The sequence below is a fragment of the Lipotes vexillifer genome, unplaced genomic scaffold (assembly GCF_000442215.2).
Source record: "Lipotes vexillifer unplaced genomic scaffold, Lipotes_vexillifer_v1.1 scaffold1790, whole genome shotgun sequence".
NCBI classification, from domain to species: Eukaryota; Metazoa; Chordata; class Mammalia; order Artiodactyla; family Lipotidae; genus Lipotes; species Lipotes vexillifer.
In genome coordinates, this window is record NW_006786545.1 from 416,946 (window position 1) to 432,412 (window position 15,467).

The 15,467-nt window shown below is 52.8% G+C and overlaps 1 protein-coding gene across 2 annotated transcripts in view; it reads right to left on the reverse strand.

The window, feature by feature from the left end:
* Positions 1-987: 987 nt before the first annotated feature.
* Positions 988-15,467, reverse strand: part of IDS (iduronate 2-sulfatase) — a 19,583-nt gene continuing 5,103 nt past the window's right edge. The window contains exons 4-8 of one of the 2 annotated variants that reach the window (XM_007458919.1): positions 14,389-14,589; positions 12,712-12,882; positions 6,670-6,796; positions 4,546-4,719; positions 988-1,468 (exon numbers count right to left, since the gene is read on the reverse strand). In XM_007458919.1, coding sequence (XP_007458981.1) covers positions 996-1,468; positions 4,546-4,719; positions 6,670-6,796; positions 12,712-12,882; positions 14,389-14,589 — 1,146 coding nt within the window. In that variant the 3' untranslated portion in view covers positions 988-995. The remainder of the gene's footprint in view (positions 1,469-4,545; positions 4,720-6,669; positions 6,797-12,711; positions 12,883-14,388; positions 14,590-15,467) is intronic. The other variant, XM_007458918.1, reaches the window with a different exon arrangement.

A 15,467-nucleotide genomic window follows, 5' to 3' on the forward strand; every position in this document is an offset into this window, starting at 1 on the left:
TTATATTAATGAAAAGTTTTCACAGTTCTCAAAATAATTCAGAATTTAATAAAATTAATGTTGTCTTTAATCAGCACTTAAAAAGTAGACTATTTCCTGTCTCCTGGATAAATGGATGTTTGCAACCAACCACCTCTAGAGAAGGAGAACATTAATGGTTTTGAATGACTCAATTCATGGATACAGTTATGCCTGTAACTATTTTCCACTGTGAATAAAGATGCCTTTTAATAGATGCCTTTGGGTTCAAAGGTCATGTTACTTGCTAACAAATTATTCTTTGGGCCAGTAAGTCTCTGAAAAATTTTAACTGAATTTCTCATACATCTCATGCCTCTAGCTTAGTGAGCATTATTTATTATTTGATGTAGAAATTCCATATTAATCACTTCATGCATATTTTATTTTTGGATTTGAAAATTTGCGATCTTAGAAGAACTGAAGCTAGACTTTAAGGCACGGGCATCTAGCATTATTATTTTACATTTTAAAAAGAAACCTAGATTACATGTTGATATAATATTTTGAATATATTGGGCTAAATAAGATATATTATTAAATTATAAACAAAAGAACTAGGAACTTTGTGTCACACCTAATTTGACACGTGGTTACTTTTTGAAATGCACTAAATTTCACAAATACTTAAAGTATTTCTTGAGTACAGTGTTATGTTCAGTTATTATGGTCTTGATAGCTAAACTTATGACAATTTTAGTTTGCTCACTCTGTACTTATTCATTCAGCAAATAAGCTATGACTGTTCCAAAAAAAAGGAAAGAAGAGGTTCAGCCCAGTCCAATTACCAATTATAAAGACAAATCAAAAGTTTCGGCTGTTACATATTCTTAGGCCGAATTGTTGACGCCTGTTTTGACTGCCTATCCCTGGGGTTGCTTCCAATATTACAGGTAATCAGGAAATAACCAGTGTAATTCCTTCTCTCACCACCTGGACAGGAGAGCGTTATATATGCCCTCTGCGGTTGGCAAAACTCAAGGCGTCAACGATCGGGGAAGGGCTCCACCTTGCGAGTCATTATACATATTGTGATCCTGCCAAGGGTCAGAAGCTACAAAATACAGTTCCCCTGCGTGGACGTCTGAAAAGTTAGCCAGAAATTCCCGGGGATTGAAGCCAACCCACACAGTATACCTATAGTCTACTGTGCGTATGGAATAGCCCATGACCTTTATATCTTTTAAACTCGGCTTGTCAGAATTCCACTGAGGAGAGTCTGCAGGCCGGGGGTACTGGCTATAGGCCACCAACTCACGGGGATCACCACGGATGTACGAATCTTCTTCCGAGTCACGGACCTGAAAATACTTCAGGAGGTTCCGGCCTTCTCGGCACAGCTCCACGTGAAACGAGGGGATGGGGCAGCGAGGAGGGACGGGCAGCCCTGCAAGTCCCGCGAGCGTGGGGAAGAGAGAGAGCAGTTCCACGAGGTCCCTGGCTTGCCGGCCTGAAAGAGGAAGCAGCCCGGCGGAGGGGGTTACAGCGCAGAAGCCTGCTGCAGCCAGGCAGCACGAGCAGAGCACACGCCCAGGCCCTACACGCCGACTTCTGTTCTTTTACAGCATTTATTCTTAGCCCGAGAGTTTTAGGAACAAAGCCGACTCGGCACCTCACCCGATAGCAGGGCAGAATGAAGGTGCCCTCAGCCTGCTGGCACTTTTAAACACTATTTGAATTTAGGACCCACCAGTGTTTGAGTGATTCAGGCAAGGGTCATCGGTGGAGGCCCAGACCACTGGGGAGAAGTCTGTTGAGGACAGGCTATTCCGAGCCTCATAGTAGCATCAGCCCGCGGATCACTCCATTTTGGAAGTCTGCACTTGATCCATCGCCCTTTTATTATTGTAAAATACACACGACATAAAGTTTACCACCTTAACCATTTTGTAGTGTCCGGGTCGGTGGTGTTAAGTACAGCCCCACCATCCATCACAGAACTCTCTTCACCTTGCACAACTCCCCGTCGCCACCCCCCAGCTCCTGGCACCCACCCTGCTACTTTCTGTCTCTATGTGTTGACTACTCTAGGCATGTGTATGGGGACACATCTAGAGTATGTGTCCTTTTGTGCCTGGCTTCTTTCACTTAGCATCATGTCTTCAGAGAGTCCACCCATGTCGTCGTAGCACGTGTCAGAGTTTCCTTCCCTTTAAGGCTGAATGATATCCCATTGTATGGACGCGCCACGTTTTGCTTATTCATTCATCTCTCAATAGACACTCGGGTTGCTCCCCACCTTTTGGCTATTAATTAACGCCATGAACATTCTTCTGCACGTTTCTCTTTGAATGCCTGTTTTCGATTCTGTGAGCTATATGCCTAGGAGTGGGACTGCCGAGCCACACGGCCAGATTCTGTTTAACCTTTTGAGGAACCACCAAGCTCTTTTCCACAGCGACTGTACCATTTTACATTCCCGCCTGCAATGTCTGAGGGCTCCAATTTCTCCACACCCTTGCCAGTACTGTTGTTTGCTGTTTGTTTTGATAACAGCCGTTCTAATGGGTGTGAAATGGTATCTCATTATGGGTGACTTATCTTTAAAGTCTAAATCCTACACTATATTGACTCCTGTTAAAATTTATTGTGACCTTGGACCATCATTCTAGCCTTTCTGGATCATTAAGCGCTTGCTCTATACGGCTCAATTTTATTTCTGATGCATTTGGTTTGTAAGTAAAAGAAAAAGAAAAAAGGTGAAGAAAGCTTTTTTGAAAGATACCTTTACAAGGGTAAGACCTGGTGACACAACTGCCTTAACCAGGCCGCCAAGCTTGGCATCACTAATAATGGCACAGGCCGCCATGAAGTGCCCCCGATGGGATACGGCTGGAGCCACAACCTCACATGTGTGCACGCGTCCGAAGTGTTCACCCTGCATCTAGTCCCGAGGAAGCAATCAGACAAATCCAGGCTGTGGGTCGTTGTACAAGACAGCCGCCCCGGACGCTTGAAAGACACGAGGTCAGGGAGATGCGGGGTCCCAGAGGACGACAGGTCTTGTCGGCCACTGTAAGGACTTTTTACTCAGACTTGACACAGGAGTGTAGGAGGCCCCAGAGCAGGGCTGTGACACCACCTGACTTGGGTTTTATCAGGCTCACTGTGGCTGTTAACATCAGGATCACTGAGGAAAAACTCCAGGGATCAAGGTCACACGCAAGGGGAGTCTAGCAAGAGATGGTGGCAGAGTGTGTGGCCCATGGTGGTGACGGTCGGTGGGGGGAAGTGGTGTGGACATATTCTGAATGGAGAGTGACAGGCCTGCTGACACACCACGAATCGCGTACAGACTACGACAGAAAGACAGGGGCCGATGGCCCCATGGTTTTGTGGCCTGGGCAACCACTGCCATTTCCTAAGACGGGGAAGAGTGTCAAAAGAAAGGCTTAAGGTCAAATGTTCAGCTTTGGGCATGTTAGACTGGCCAACTGGGACAGGCTGTTGGAAATCCAAGTCCAAAGATCAGGGAAGACATACAGGCTAGAGATAAAATTTGGAAAAAAGCAGGATGACAGTGCAGTTACATCAATTTACAACCTGAACACCTCCCAACTGAAGTTTCGAAAAAGGATTCTCAACCTGTCAGAAGATTTCTCCCAGCAAATAAAGGGCTATAATCATGCCCTGAAACTGTTCAACATTTTTATCAATGACATGGAAGAAGACAGTGCATGCAGCACACAGAAATTAAATGTGTGGAAAATAAAATTGGGCCGTAGAAAACAAACTCGGGAAGATCCAGAAAGGCCAGAATGATGGGCCAGAACCAGGAAAAATTTAAACAAGAATCAATAGAAAGTGCAGGATTTAGACGTTAACAAGATGGATTAAATGCAGAAGTTCCGAAAGGGAGCAACCTGGTTTAGTAGAGTTCACAGCAAAAGCGCTCCCAAAACAGTAAATGCCACCTGAAGTACACGACTCAGCTCTGTGCTGAGCAGATCGAGTCAGGAGACAACTCACAGAGAACCCACACAGGTCGACCCCCATGGCAGGGACGGCCATCTTGTCCACGTGATGTTTCCAGAAGTGCTTTCTCAAACTGGAGCTTTTTGGAAGACAAAGACCAGGATAGCCAGGGGCCTGACACTACCTGGAGAGGACCAGCTTGGGAGGACTGGGACACGGAGGTCAAAGTAAACTTGCCCTTCGCTCCTGGGGACAGCAAAAGCAGAAGCACTGATTTGACAGAGCCAGGGCTTCAGCAGATGGAGATGCTGCTGAGCTGAGTCCCGGCCAGAAGTGAGCAGGTAATGGAGTTCTGCTCACCGGTAAGCAGGCAGCCCCTGCCCCAGTGGAGTCTGCTAACCCCTCCTCTGATCTCAGAGCACACTGCCGTCACCTCTACGACGGCCCTCCCCATCCTGGGGGTGGAGCCAGCTGCTCCTCTGTCCCTCCCCCTCTCCAAGCCCCTGTGGACAGGGGCCATACTCATTAGCTCTGGGCCTGCCAACACAGCCAAAAATAAACGCCCCGCGCAGGAAGGCCAGGTCAGGCAGCATTACTCCTGAATTTTCATACCTGGCTCCACTGATTCTGAGATGGAATCAAAAGGGTCGAGGTATGGGAAAAGCTTGTCGCCTGCTGCCGGAAGTGGAGCCGTCCTTCCCGGAACATAGAACACCAGGGGCACACGAGTAGTGACGTCAAAATTGCTGTATTTGGCCCATTCTCCGTGTTCGCCTAGAGCCCACCCTGGTTCATAAAAAGCACACAGAATGACAGAAAAAGAATAATCACCTCGTGGCTTGCTCATTTCAGTTAGACACCATTTCATTCCCTGTTGTTAAAGCCAGAGGAAGCAAAACCTGATCGTCTAGAGGGCGTGTACCACCAAAACAGGAGCTGTGAAACTGTGGCACAATCGCTCAACTTTTAAAAATAGTATCTTTTTCAATTTTTAAGACATACCACAGACCAAGAAAATATAACTTCTGATTCCAGACCCTTAATCTTGATTAAAAACCACCCCCAACCCTCATTTAAAGCAAAAGATAGTTTGAATACCCCAAGATGGAACTTTCCAATCACTTCATGTGAGTGCCCTTTTTGATATGAAAAATATAAAAGAGACTGTATGTTGAGTATTTCGTATTAAAAAGTAACACAAACTACTAAAAGCTGCTGTGCATGGGTTCAAGAAGGCTTCTGTGGTTCGGATGTAGGCAGTCCCAGGAGGGCCTTTTGAGAAGGGCCATTTATAATCAGCTACAGCTGCCTCTGAGCCAAAGCGAGCTCCGAGTGACCCTGCCTTCACGGGGGTACAGTGGACTGTGGAAGCACTGGTGGAGAAAACTGGGCGCTGAGAAGAAGGCCCGGAAGGGGATGGCAGACCATTAGGCAAACGGTGAAAAATTACACCTCCACACTTAACAATACGGGTCTTTACAAGGTGCAAGGTAGGCCTGTGAGAAATGACACGGAGAACTGTCTATGACATTAAGTGGAAAAAACAAGCCAGGGAACAAAACAGAACACAAGCACCATCAATCCTGCCACGCTCCACGACGATACGTTACGCACATACACTCATGACATATAGCCCCATGTATATGCACGACTGAAGGCAGGTGGATGGACCCCCGATCTGTCAGCACCAGTTAGCTCTGGGCAGGTGGGATAAACGGCAGGGTGCTCTGGCCCTACGTGATGTGCTCTGTATACTTCTTTCTTGTTACAGTGAGCACATGCTACGCTCTAACACTGTCCCACTTCATATTCGACGATATTAGAGAACTCTTTTCCTGCTTCTAGGTAGGATGACGGCAGTGTGGTTAAACTTCAAAAGAGCCAAATTTGGGCTTCCCTGGTGGCGCAGTGGTTGAGAGTCCGCCTGCCGATGCAGGGAACACGGGTTCGTGCCGCGGAGCGGCTGGGCCCGTGAGCCATGGCCGCTGAGCCTGCGCGTCCGGAGCCTGTGCTCCACAACGGGAGAGGCCACGACAGTGAGAGGCCCGCGTACCGCAAAAAAAAAAAAAGAAAGAGCTAAATTTATTAGAAATACTGTTCAGAAAACTGAACCACCTGAGACTGGCTTCAAAACAATTTGGGGGTGAGGGAGGATAACCGGGGCTCACTGGCCTCAAACACACCCTGGCCAAAATTAAAAAGAATTTTTTTAAAAAGATGTTTCCACTTTTGGAAAAAGTGAGAAACTGCCTTAGAAGAGACACAGAGTTGTGAACCCCAGGCTCCTGGCAGAGAGGACAGCGGGGCTGGGGGTGGAAGAGGTAAGTCGGGTCTGAGGGCCTTGTTGGGCTCTGCCAGGATTGTTCTGGATCTTCGTAAGAGAAACTAAAACTCCTCCAACCCTCTAGGTTAGAAATGGGTCAAAGGGGCTCCTCACACAAATGGACGGCTCCCGCTGAGCTCACCAAGAAACAACAGTTACTACAAGGTCCCCCCACCCACCCAGCTCCACCACCCAAGCCCCCAAGATGCCTCTTTGACCCAAAAGAGGGCCCGCCTCCGTGGAGAGAAGTCCCAGGACTAACAAGGTGGCCATAAAAGCACCCAAGACTCCAGACTCAGGGCACTGCTGGTTCACAAAAGAGAATACACACCTATTTCAGGCAGTCTAGGAAAGTTTCCACAGAAAAGGTCAGATGCTTTGAGCAACTCACCTGGGCATTTCAAAACGCTTACCGTGATCCGAGGTGAGCGCCACAATCGTGCTGCTCGCCAGCTGAAGATCGTCCAGAGCACTCAAAAGGTGGCCAACCTGCGTATCCAAATATGAAACACAGGCAAAGTAGCTCTGGCGGATTTTCCGCTGCAATTTAAATAATAATAATAATAGTGAGAGTGACTGTAAGCTAAAATGCATGGCATACCCAGCCTCAGTGCTCACCTGAGCACCCCTCCCGAGCCCCAGCCCACGGGTGCCCTTGATGACCTTCTTAGCCAAAACAGAACACTCCTTTCCCTGCCATCTCACCCCCACCCCCCACCCCATACAGCCACAGCGAAACCCGCACGTCCACGAGGAGGATTCTTTGCTAAGCAAATCAGTTTTCACTTTAGGGCACAGATCACAGCACATGGATGTGCCACTTACTATTCCTTTCTGTCTCCTTCACATACTCTTGCGGGTCCCAGGAGACAACCATGTACACAGAAACCGACCCCTCAGCCTTCCAAAGTCTGCTGAGGGTCACACCAAAGATACCATATAGCTGTATTCATTTCCTGGGCCGCTCTAACAAAGTATGATAGACTTGGTGGCTTCAAACAACAGAAACAGACCGCCTCCCAGTTCTGGAAGCCAGCAGTCTGAACTCAAGGTGTCGGCAGAGCCTCTCTGAAGGCTCCAGGGGAGGAACGTTCTAGCTTCTGGTGGTGGCCACAATCCTTGGCACGTCTTCTCACAAGGACCCCAGCCATACTGGGTCAGGGGCCAGCCCACGGCAGCATGACCTCATCCTGACCAGTCATACCTGCAATGACCCTATTTCCAAACAAGGCCACATTCTGAGGCCCTGGGGGTCAGGACCTCCACGGATCTTTCTGAGGGACGCAACTCAACTCTAACAACGGCCGTGAGTGGGCCTCTCCCCTGAGCTCTTCGTAACCCAGCGGATGGCAGCCGCTTCCCTCACAGCCTGTGGCTGGCACGCGCGCCTCTGTCCCAACAAACTGCCCACAGGCAGGACAACGGTGGCAGAGGAGGGACAGCAGCCCACCCGCCACGGACCCCCCCACCCCAGAGCGGCTTTCGGAGCAGACAGGCTCCGTGAAAGAGCCGTAGCCTCTGCTGGGCTGGCTCTTCCCCCGCCTTGTTCACAGATCTTAAAGAAAAAGATGAGTCCCCTACCCCTGCCACAGGGGAGAAGCGAGGGAGCTGCCGAGCGATCAGACCAGCCCCAGCTTCCGTGTGTCCCAGCTCGTCCTATCAGCTGGACCCGCGGTGAGAACAGTCATGAGACTCGCCCCCTCTCCCCAGGTGGTGAAGACCATGGATAACCATCTCACCTTCTAGAAGGATTACGCTGAGCCCTGGCTACTTCCCCCTTCTGGCAGATAAAAATCTCCAGTCTGTAACTTGGGGAACTTCGGTCCTCCTGGGGACCAGACACCTGTCAGGATGGCTGTGTACTAGTCAAGGGCACGCCTTCCTTCCTATGCGGGCCCCTGGAGACAGGAGAAGCAGCAGATGTGGTCGCCAACCTCACTGAGCCACCCGTCCAGTGAGGACAGGCATGGAGACAAGAAAAGGTGCGTTACTGGTGGGGCCCAGGGACGACCCTGGAGGATGAGCCCTCGAGTCGGCCTGGGGAAATCGGGGGAGGCTTCACAGAGGAGTTAGCATTTGAGGAAAGGAGCTGGCAGTCAGACAAGCGGGGGTCGGATGCCCTAAGCAGGGGCTGCAGAGCGTGGAACAGTGTGGAGTCACCGCAGGCCAGGGCACGTTTTGGGCCAGCAAGCTGACCAGTGTGGCTGGAGAGTCACATGGGAGCGCCGGGGAGCAGGACAGGACGCTGGAAAGGAAGGTCACGGCTAGATGATACGGACCCAGAGGGTCCATCCACGGAGTGGAGGTCTCGGGTTGGAGGCCAACGAAGGCTCCGAGGTCACCCGAGGAGAGGAAGTGACACAATCTGGGCTGCAGGCGAATGAGGGTCCCCCACCGAGAGCCCGGAGCAGACGCCAGGGGCTCGAGGGGAACCAGCAATAGATCAGCGCTGCGCGCACGGGGCAACCTCCACGGTTGCTCGTTGAAGCGACAAACCAAGACCAGACCACTGCGGTGGTCCACAAAGTGGTGCCGAAGAGGAATTTAGGGAGACGGGGTAGGAGCGGGGGAGGGAAAGGAGCTGAGGACCCCAAAGGGAACGCCAGGTTTCTCACCAGGCTGGCAGCACGATTCAATGGCGCGGAGGGGGCGGGGGCACAGGAAGAGGAGAAAAGGAAGAGCAGGAACGGCGGCGCAGCCACATGGGGCCTCTAGCAACCAGTGGACAGACAGACAGACACGTCTGGAATCAGGACCGTGGGGCTGGAGAGGCTGTTCCGGGGCTCATCCACAGCAGGCTCGGCGGGCAGGGCTGGGGGCGAAAAGCATAAACAACACCGGGGGTGGCCCTGGGCTTGAGCCCAGAGGGCAGCACCTCCTAAGCGGCAGACACAGAACGAGGGGCCTGCCCTGGGGCCTGCAGTGGAGGGGGCCCAGGAGGCTTGGCAAGGAAGCCCAGGAAGCAGACATTTCCAAAAGGCGTAGCTCTCTCAACAGTGAGAGGGCAGCAGGGATTCAGGGAAGGTCAGGACCCACGAGGCTGGATTTTATTTGCCAGTGAGATCAGGGCTGACCCAGATGAGAGAACGCTTAGCGGGATGGGGAGGCAGGAGGCCGCACAGAGGTGGACGAAGAATGAAAGGGCAGTGAGGCCACAGACGCAGCAGAACAGAGCACGTCGCACTCATTCTCCCGTGGAGGGCAGGCGAAGGGGAAGGAAGGGGAAGAAACAGGCAGGGCCCAGGGAGGCGGTACTTCTGAAGATGCGATGGATGGCAGTGGATGTAAAGGCTGTACGGAAGTTGGGAGGAGCTGGCAAGGAGGGGGAACGGGGTCGGAGGGGCCGAGTCCCTGCTGCTCTTCTCCTGAGACCAGGGAGAAGGCCGCAAGCTCAGCACACAGGCACGCACAACTCTGGCTACAAGTGAGGGAGGTTATTTACAGCTCCCGTTTACCAAGTACCTGCTGGGTGCCATCTGATCCTCTGAACCACCCCAGAAGGTGAGCATTACCACTTCCATCTTACACAGGAGGACTCTGAGGCTCCGAGAGGTTGATTAACTTGCCTAGAGACACACAGCTGGCAAGGGGCACAAGCAGGATGTGTACCCATGTTCAGCCTGTGCCTTCCCCTTCCTCAGACTGGTAACCAGCCTCTGCCTCTGAAACAGGAAGTACAGTCATCTGCTGAGAGACGAGGCAGAAGGGCGGGGGGGGCGGGCGCGGGGGCAGAGGGACGTGGTGAGGGTTCAGAGCAGCTGCAGAGGGCAAGAGGGAGCCGAGCAGAGGACTGAGCATGCGAGCATGTCCCTGCCTCAGGACGCGGGCTTGAGAGCAGACAGGGTGGCCGGACTGTCCTGTGGTCAGGGTATTGCAGTCAGGACGAGGACAGAGGGACGCACGTGCTCAGGAGCTGGCGGGAAGAGTAAGTGACCGGCCACGGGGCCTCAGCTATCCAGGGAGGGAGCAAAGCCCAGAGGGGAGCTGGACACGGGTGAGAGGGGGCCACACACCAGCGATCCCCGCGTGGCCCCAGGCTCACGCACGCGGCACTGAGTTAGAGGGCTGACGGCTGAAGGGGGCGCAGAACCCAGAGGCTCAAGACCCAGAGCTACAGGCAGATGATGAGCAGGGTCAAGTGCAAGGTGAACGTGGGGCGGGGATCAGCACACGAGCACACCAGGGAGGTCCTCTGGGTCACACTGTGAACCTGTGTGTCCAACTGGGCAGCTACACCACCAGTGGGCGTGGTGAGAGGAGGGGCTGAGACAATCGGGAAGGCACCCTCGCCGTGCAGCCGACACTGCCCTAGACACCCCCCCCCCACATTCACTGTGGTCCCCGCTGAAAACCTCCAGAGCAGCTGTCATCACGGAAAACCTTCCCCCATCTTGTGTCGACTTTGCAGATAAGGACACCGAGGCTCAAGGAGATAGGATGACTCATCGGCAGCCATGCGGCTGGTGTGGGGTAACTGGAATTCGAACCTAGACTGGTCAGAGCCAGCGAAACAAACGCGGCGGCTCTGGCATCACACCTCCCAGGGGGCGCTCCTCCGCAGTAACTGCGTGATCTGGGCAAGTCTCTAGTGTCCTTACCTGGACAACAGAGACAGCAGGCCCCCCGCTAGGGTCCAACGGGGACCAAAGTGCACACACAAAACGCTGAGCACCCTTCCCGGTGTGGAGTCCAAAATTTAAAGGGTCATCGGGAGTGACTGTCACTAACGCGATGTCCAGGCGCAGCCTCAGGGCTGCAACTCCAGCAAACCCCGCTCTCAGAACCCCTGCGGGGGGAAGTAGGAACCCAACAGACCGACGGGCCCGCTGCTTCTCAAACTCTCACCACTGCCACCCGAGATGCAGGGTTGTGCAGCCCTCCTCGCTCAAACCCTTGCCGGCCGAACACAGGGGCCGGAGAGCAAGAGACAGCTGGGCAGTCTGTCTGGTTTTGTTTTGTCTCGACACGTAGCCTACGGCAGCGGTTCTCAAACTTCTGCCTGTATTAGAATCACCAGGTGTGTGTTTTTGGAAATGCAGGTTCTCGGGCCCCACTCCCAGCCTCCAACTCCCTGACTCTGAGTGGGACCAGGATGCCGTGCTTCTAACGAGCCCTCGCGGGGGTTCTGACGCAGGCGGCCCAAGAAGCACTGTGAAAACGCTGTCCTCTTCTTTCCTCTGTAGACGGGCTGCTGGAGTGTTCACGTGCTAACAGAAAGGCAGGGCTGCATGTGGAATATTCCAGAAAGAGGGCTAGGGTCCAACGGGGACCAAAGTGCACACACAAAACGCTGAGCACCCTTCCCGGTGTGGAGTCCAAAATTTAAAGGGTCATCGGGAGTGACTGTCACTAACGCGATGTCCAGGCGCAGCCTCAGGGCTGCAACTCCAGCAAACCCCGCTCTCAGAACCCCTGCGGGGGGAAGTAGGAACCCAACAGACCGACGGGCCCGCTGCTTCTCAAACTCTCACCACTGCCACCCGAGATGCAGGGTTGTGCAGCCCTCCTCGCTCAAACCCTTGCCGGCCGAACACAGGGGCCGGAGAGCAAGAGACAGCTGGGCAGTCTGTCTGGTTTTGTTTTGTCTCGACACGTAGCCTACGGCAGCGGTTCTCAAACTTCTGCCTGTATTAGAATCACCAGGTGTGTGTTTTTGGAAATGCAGGTTCTCGGGCCCCACTCCCAGCCTCCAACTCCCTGACTCTGAGTGGGACCAGGATGCCGTGCTTCTAACGAGCCCTCGCGGGGGTTCTGACGCAGGCGGCCCAAGAAGCACTGTGAAAACGCTGTCCTCTTCTTTCCTCTGTAGACGGGCTGCTGGAGTGTTCACGTGCTAACAGAAAGGCAGGGCTGCATGTGGAATATTCAAGAACGAGTGTTGCTCAGGGTGCTCTCTGCATGCCAGGGAGAGTGGGGTTGACGAGTCACCTCCACGTCGCAGCAAACGGACCCCAGACACTGCAGCTGGACGGCGCTGGCCGTGTTGGTGCCCCAGCTCCCTCTGTGCCAAGGCCCCGCTCACCAAGCCACCTCCTGAGAGTAATGGATGCCCGTGTCAGCTTTCCCACAGGGGACCCGCCAGGACCAGCAAACTGAGAGTTCTGGGTGACACGGGAGTCGCCAACCACGCTACACCTGACAGACTGTCACCTGGATTCAATAGCATCTCCTATCAGTTAGTGAGGGTCACCCAGGGCTTCTCCCCATGCCGGGCCCACAGCCCACAAGTCCCCAGATCTCCAGACGCCCCCTTCTTTGGAAGCGGAGACGCTGAAGGGGAGACTCTCTATCCACCCAGCACGTTCGCCCCAATCCCGGTGCTCCACAGGCCGCCTCACACAGAGAAAGTTCTCAGCAAGACACAAGGGACGGAGCATGTCCACCGAGAAAAGCACCATCACTCGTGACATCATGCCATAAGTGCCCAATACTTCCCCCAAATCCGCCCTTGATACCTGAAAGTCGGCGGGAATCGGGCCGTAGGGCACGCTGAGGTTTAAGGCTTGGACATCCTCCCGCTGCCTGATATCCATCCAGGGGTTGTAGGCCACAGGAGGGAGGCCGGCAGGGACCTGGGAATCGGGAGCTAGGGTGATGTTCTCCAAGGGATACAGCTTCTGAAACTCCTTGGGGGAAAAGCACACAAAGCCAGCAGGCCGTCACTCTTCTGGCAAAGGCACAAGGCTGGGCCTCTACTGCTGTTTACGCTGCCTCTTCTCTAAGCCTGTGATGCGTTTACACAAGTATCTCCCCCACTTGAAAGTCACTCTCACGAGATGCCAGTGGTAATGAAATGAGTTGGCTGGTTTCCTACAAACCGAGCAGCGACAGCTCTCTTCCCTCATAGAGACCGATGCCCTCCTCTTCCCGATGCCACCTCCCCTCCAACTAGAAAAGGTGTGCAGAGGTGTGGTCAGTTCCCCAAATCAGCCTCACGCTCAGAAATTCACTGGGAGAGCACATAGGAGTTCGCACACAGCCCTACTCACGGCTGCAATTACTGCAGCGAAAGGATACCAGCCACAGTCAGCAAAGGGGATTGTCACAGAGGGTATCTGGGGGAAACCAGGCACAGGCTGCCAGAGTCTCCCCCGGTGAAATCGCACAGGATGCGCGCGATTCCACCAGCAACAAGCTGTGTGACAGCATGTGTACAACGCTGCTGCCAGGGAAGCAGAGGCTCGTGATAGCCTCAGCACCCAGGATTTTTACTGGGGCTGGTCATGCAGGCACCCTCTGCCTGCACAGATCAAAATCCCAGACTCGAAGCAGGAAAGGAGGGGTTTCCATGAACAGTTCAGGCCTAGGGAGCCACTTGGCAGTTCTGGGAATGGTGGGAACACTCCCGAGATCCAGGTTCCCAGAGGCCAGGCCAAGGGCCAACCTCAGGAGCAGGCCTTTCAACGGATCACAGTCAGGCCTGGCAGGTTAACTCCTTTTGCACGAGAGACAGAAGTTGGTCTCACTCCATCAAGCGGGGCTGACAGCTCCTGCTAGGAAGGTGAGATCCCCTGGGCCAATCAAAGCGCGACACTCACAGCATCAAAGAGCACGTCTCTGGTCTCCACGCCCATCGCAAGTGACAGGCATGCTTTGCAAAGTCAAAAGGGTGGGCTGCTCAGGCCCGGGGAAAACATGATAGGAAAAAACTGAAAAATATTCTGAAAAAGAAGAGACTACATGCTCTAAATGATACACACGCAAGTGCAGGATCCGAGCCTCCGACAAGTCACATGGTGCCCTGTGTTTCAGGGCTCAGGGGGAAAGGCAGTTACTGAAGAGGGCTTCACATCTCCTGGAATTCTGTACCAAGGACCGCCACTTACTGCAGGCTTCGGTGGCCAGCTCTGCATCCCTTTTCCGTGATGACTCACTAGCCAAACCCAACATTACTCACTGACTTCTAGGGAAAAACCCTCCAGTGGAGGAAGTGGAAGCCAAGCGTTTCTAACAAGATTCTTACGCGTCCTAAGTCTACTTCTTAGCCTTGACCTCTGAAACCCATCTTCATACCACTGAGTATACTCGTGCCATCAGGCGCCCCTGGTGACAAGGGGCGGCAGGACGTGGCCACCTTCACTATGACACAGCTGTCACAGCTGTGCTGGATCAGCTGTCAGCCAGCTCTTCACCTTGGGGTATCTGAAGGGGATGTGCGGCTTATGATAGCCCACAGCCAGGAAGAAAGGACTGGCAGATGTTTTCATCTTTCCCAACAACCGTATGGCTTGCTCGGTGCTCTGCTTGTCAGGCAGGGTGCCCTCGGGCACATCTGCCACATCCACAGGGCACAGCAGGTTGGCATGGAGTTCTCCGTCTGGTCCCCTACAGGTCTTTCAAAACAAAACATACAAAGTCAGCTTTTTAAGTGCAAGAAACAGAAGTCGTGAAAGTTCCACACAATGGATATAACGTTTATGTTTCGAGCACACTAAGTATGAGGCGTTCAGACTACACGGGCGCATAGGCGTAGAAGCAAACAGAGACGTGATTCTTCTTTCCCAGGCAGAGGCCAGAATCCACCAGAACTTAGTTAGCTTCTTGCTGTTCATTCTCTGTCTCTAGGTCATAATTAATGAAAGGAAACCGAAGTAAACTCACGATCAAAAAAAAAATCTGCCTCTAATTCAACAATAAAAAAACGCAGACCAAGGACTTGAATAGATATTTCCCCAAAGATACACAAATGGCCAATAAGCACATGTAAAGATACTTCTCATCATTAGTCATTAGGGAAAGGAAAAAAAAAATCTGTTTTCAATTTCAACGACAGACTAAAGCTTATAAGTGACAGGGTCACAGTTAACTAGATAAAGTGACAGTTCATGGAATTTCCAGATCCTCAACTCCACCACGCACAGGATGGAACCTACCGCTTCATTTCTTAAAGTGGCCACGTCGGCCACAAGGCCAATTTCAATATTTTTAAACCACGAGTTCTACCTCACAAATACCCAGAGGCATCTCACCGAGGAGCATCCTTTCACAGCTCTGCCCTGTCCACACCGCCCTGGGCAGGGCAGCCGCCATCTGCCCCCCAGTACCTGCTCACGCTCACATGGTCTGCAGCACCGCCAGGGATTTGGTGCAGTCAGACCCACCGTCTTGAGAATGACGTGGGACATGGGGACAGGGACCTGGCATTTGTGAGGCTACTAAGAGTAGCAAGATGACTTCAGGGAACAGAAGCATTGAGATGGGGTCTTCCGAT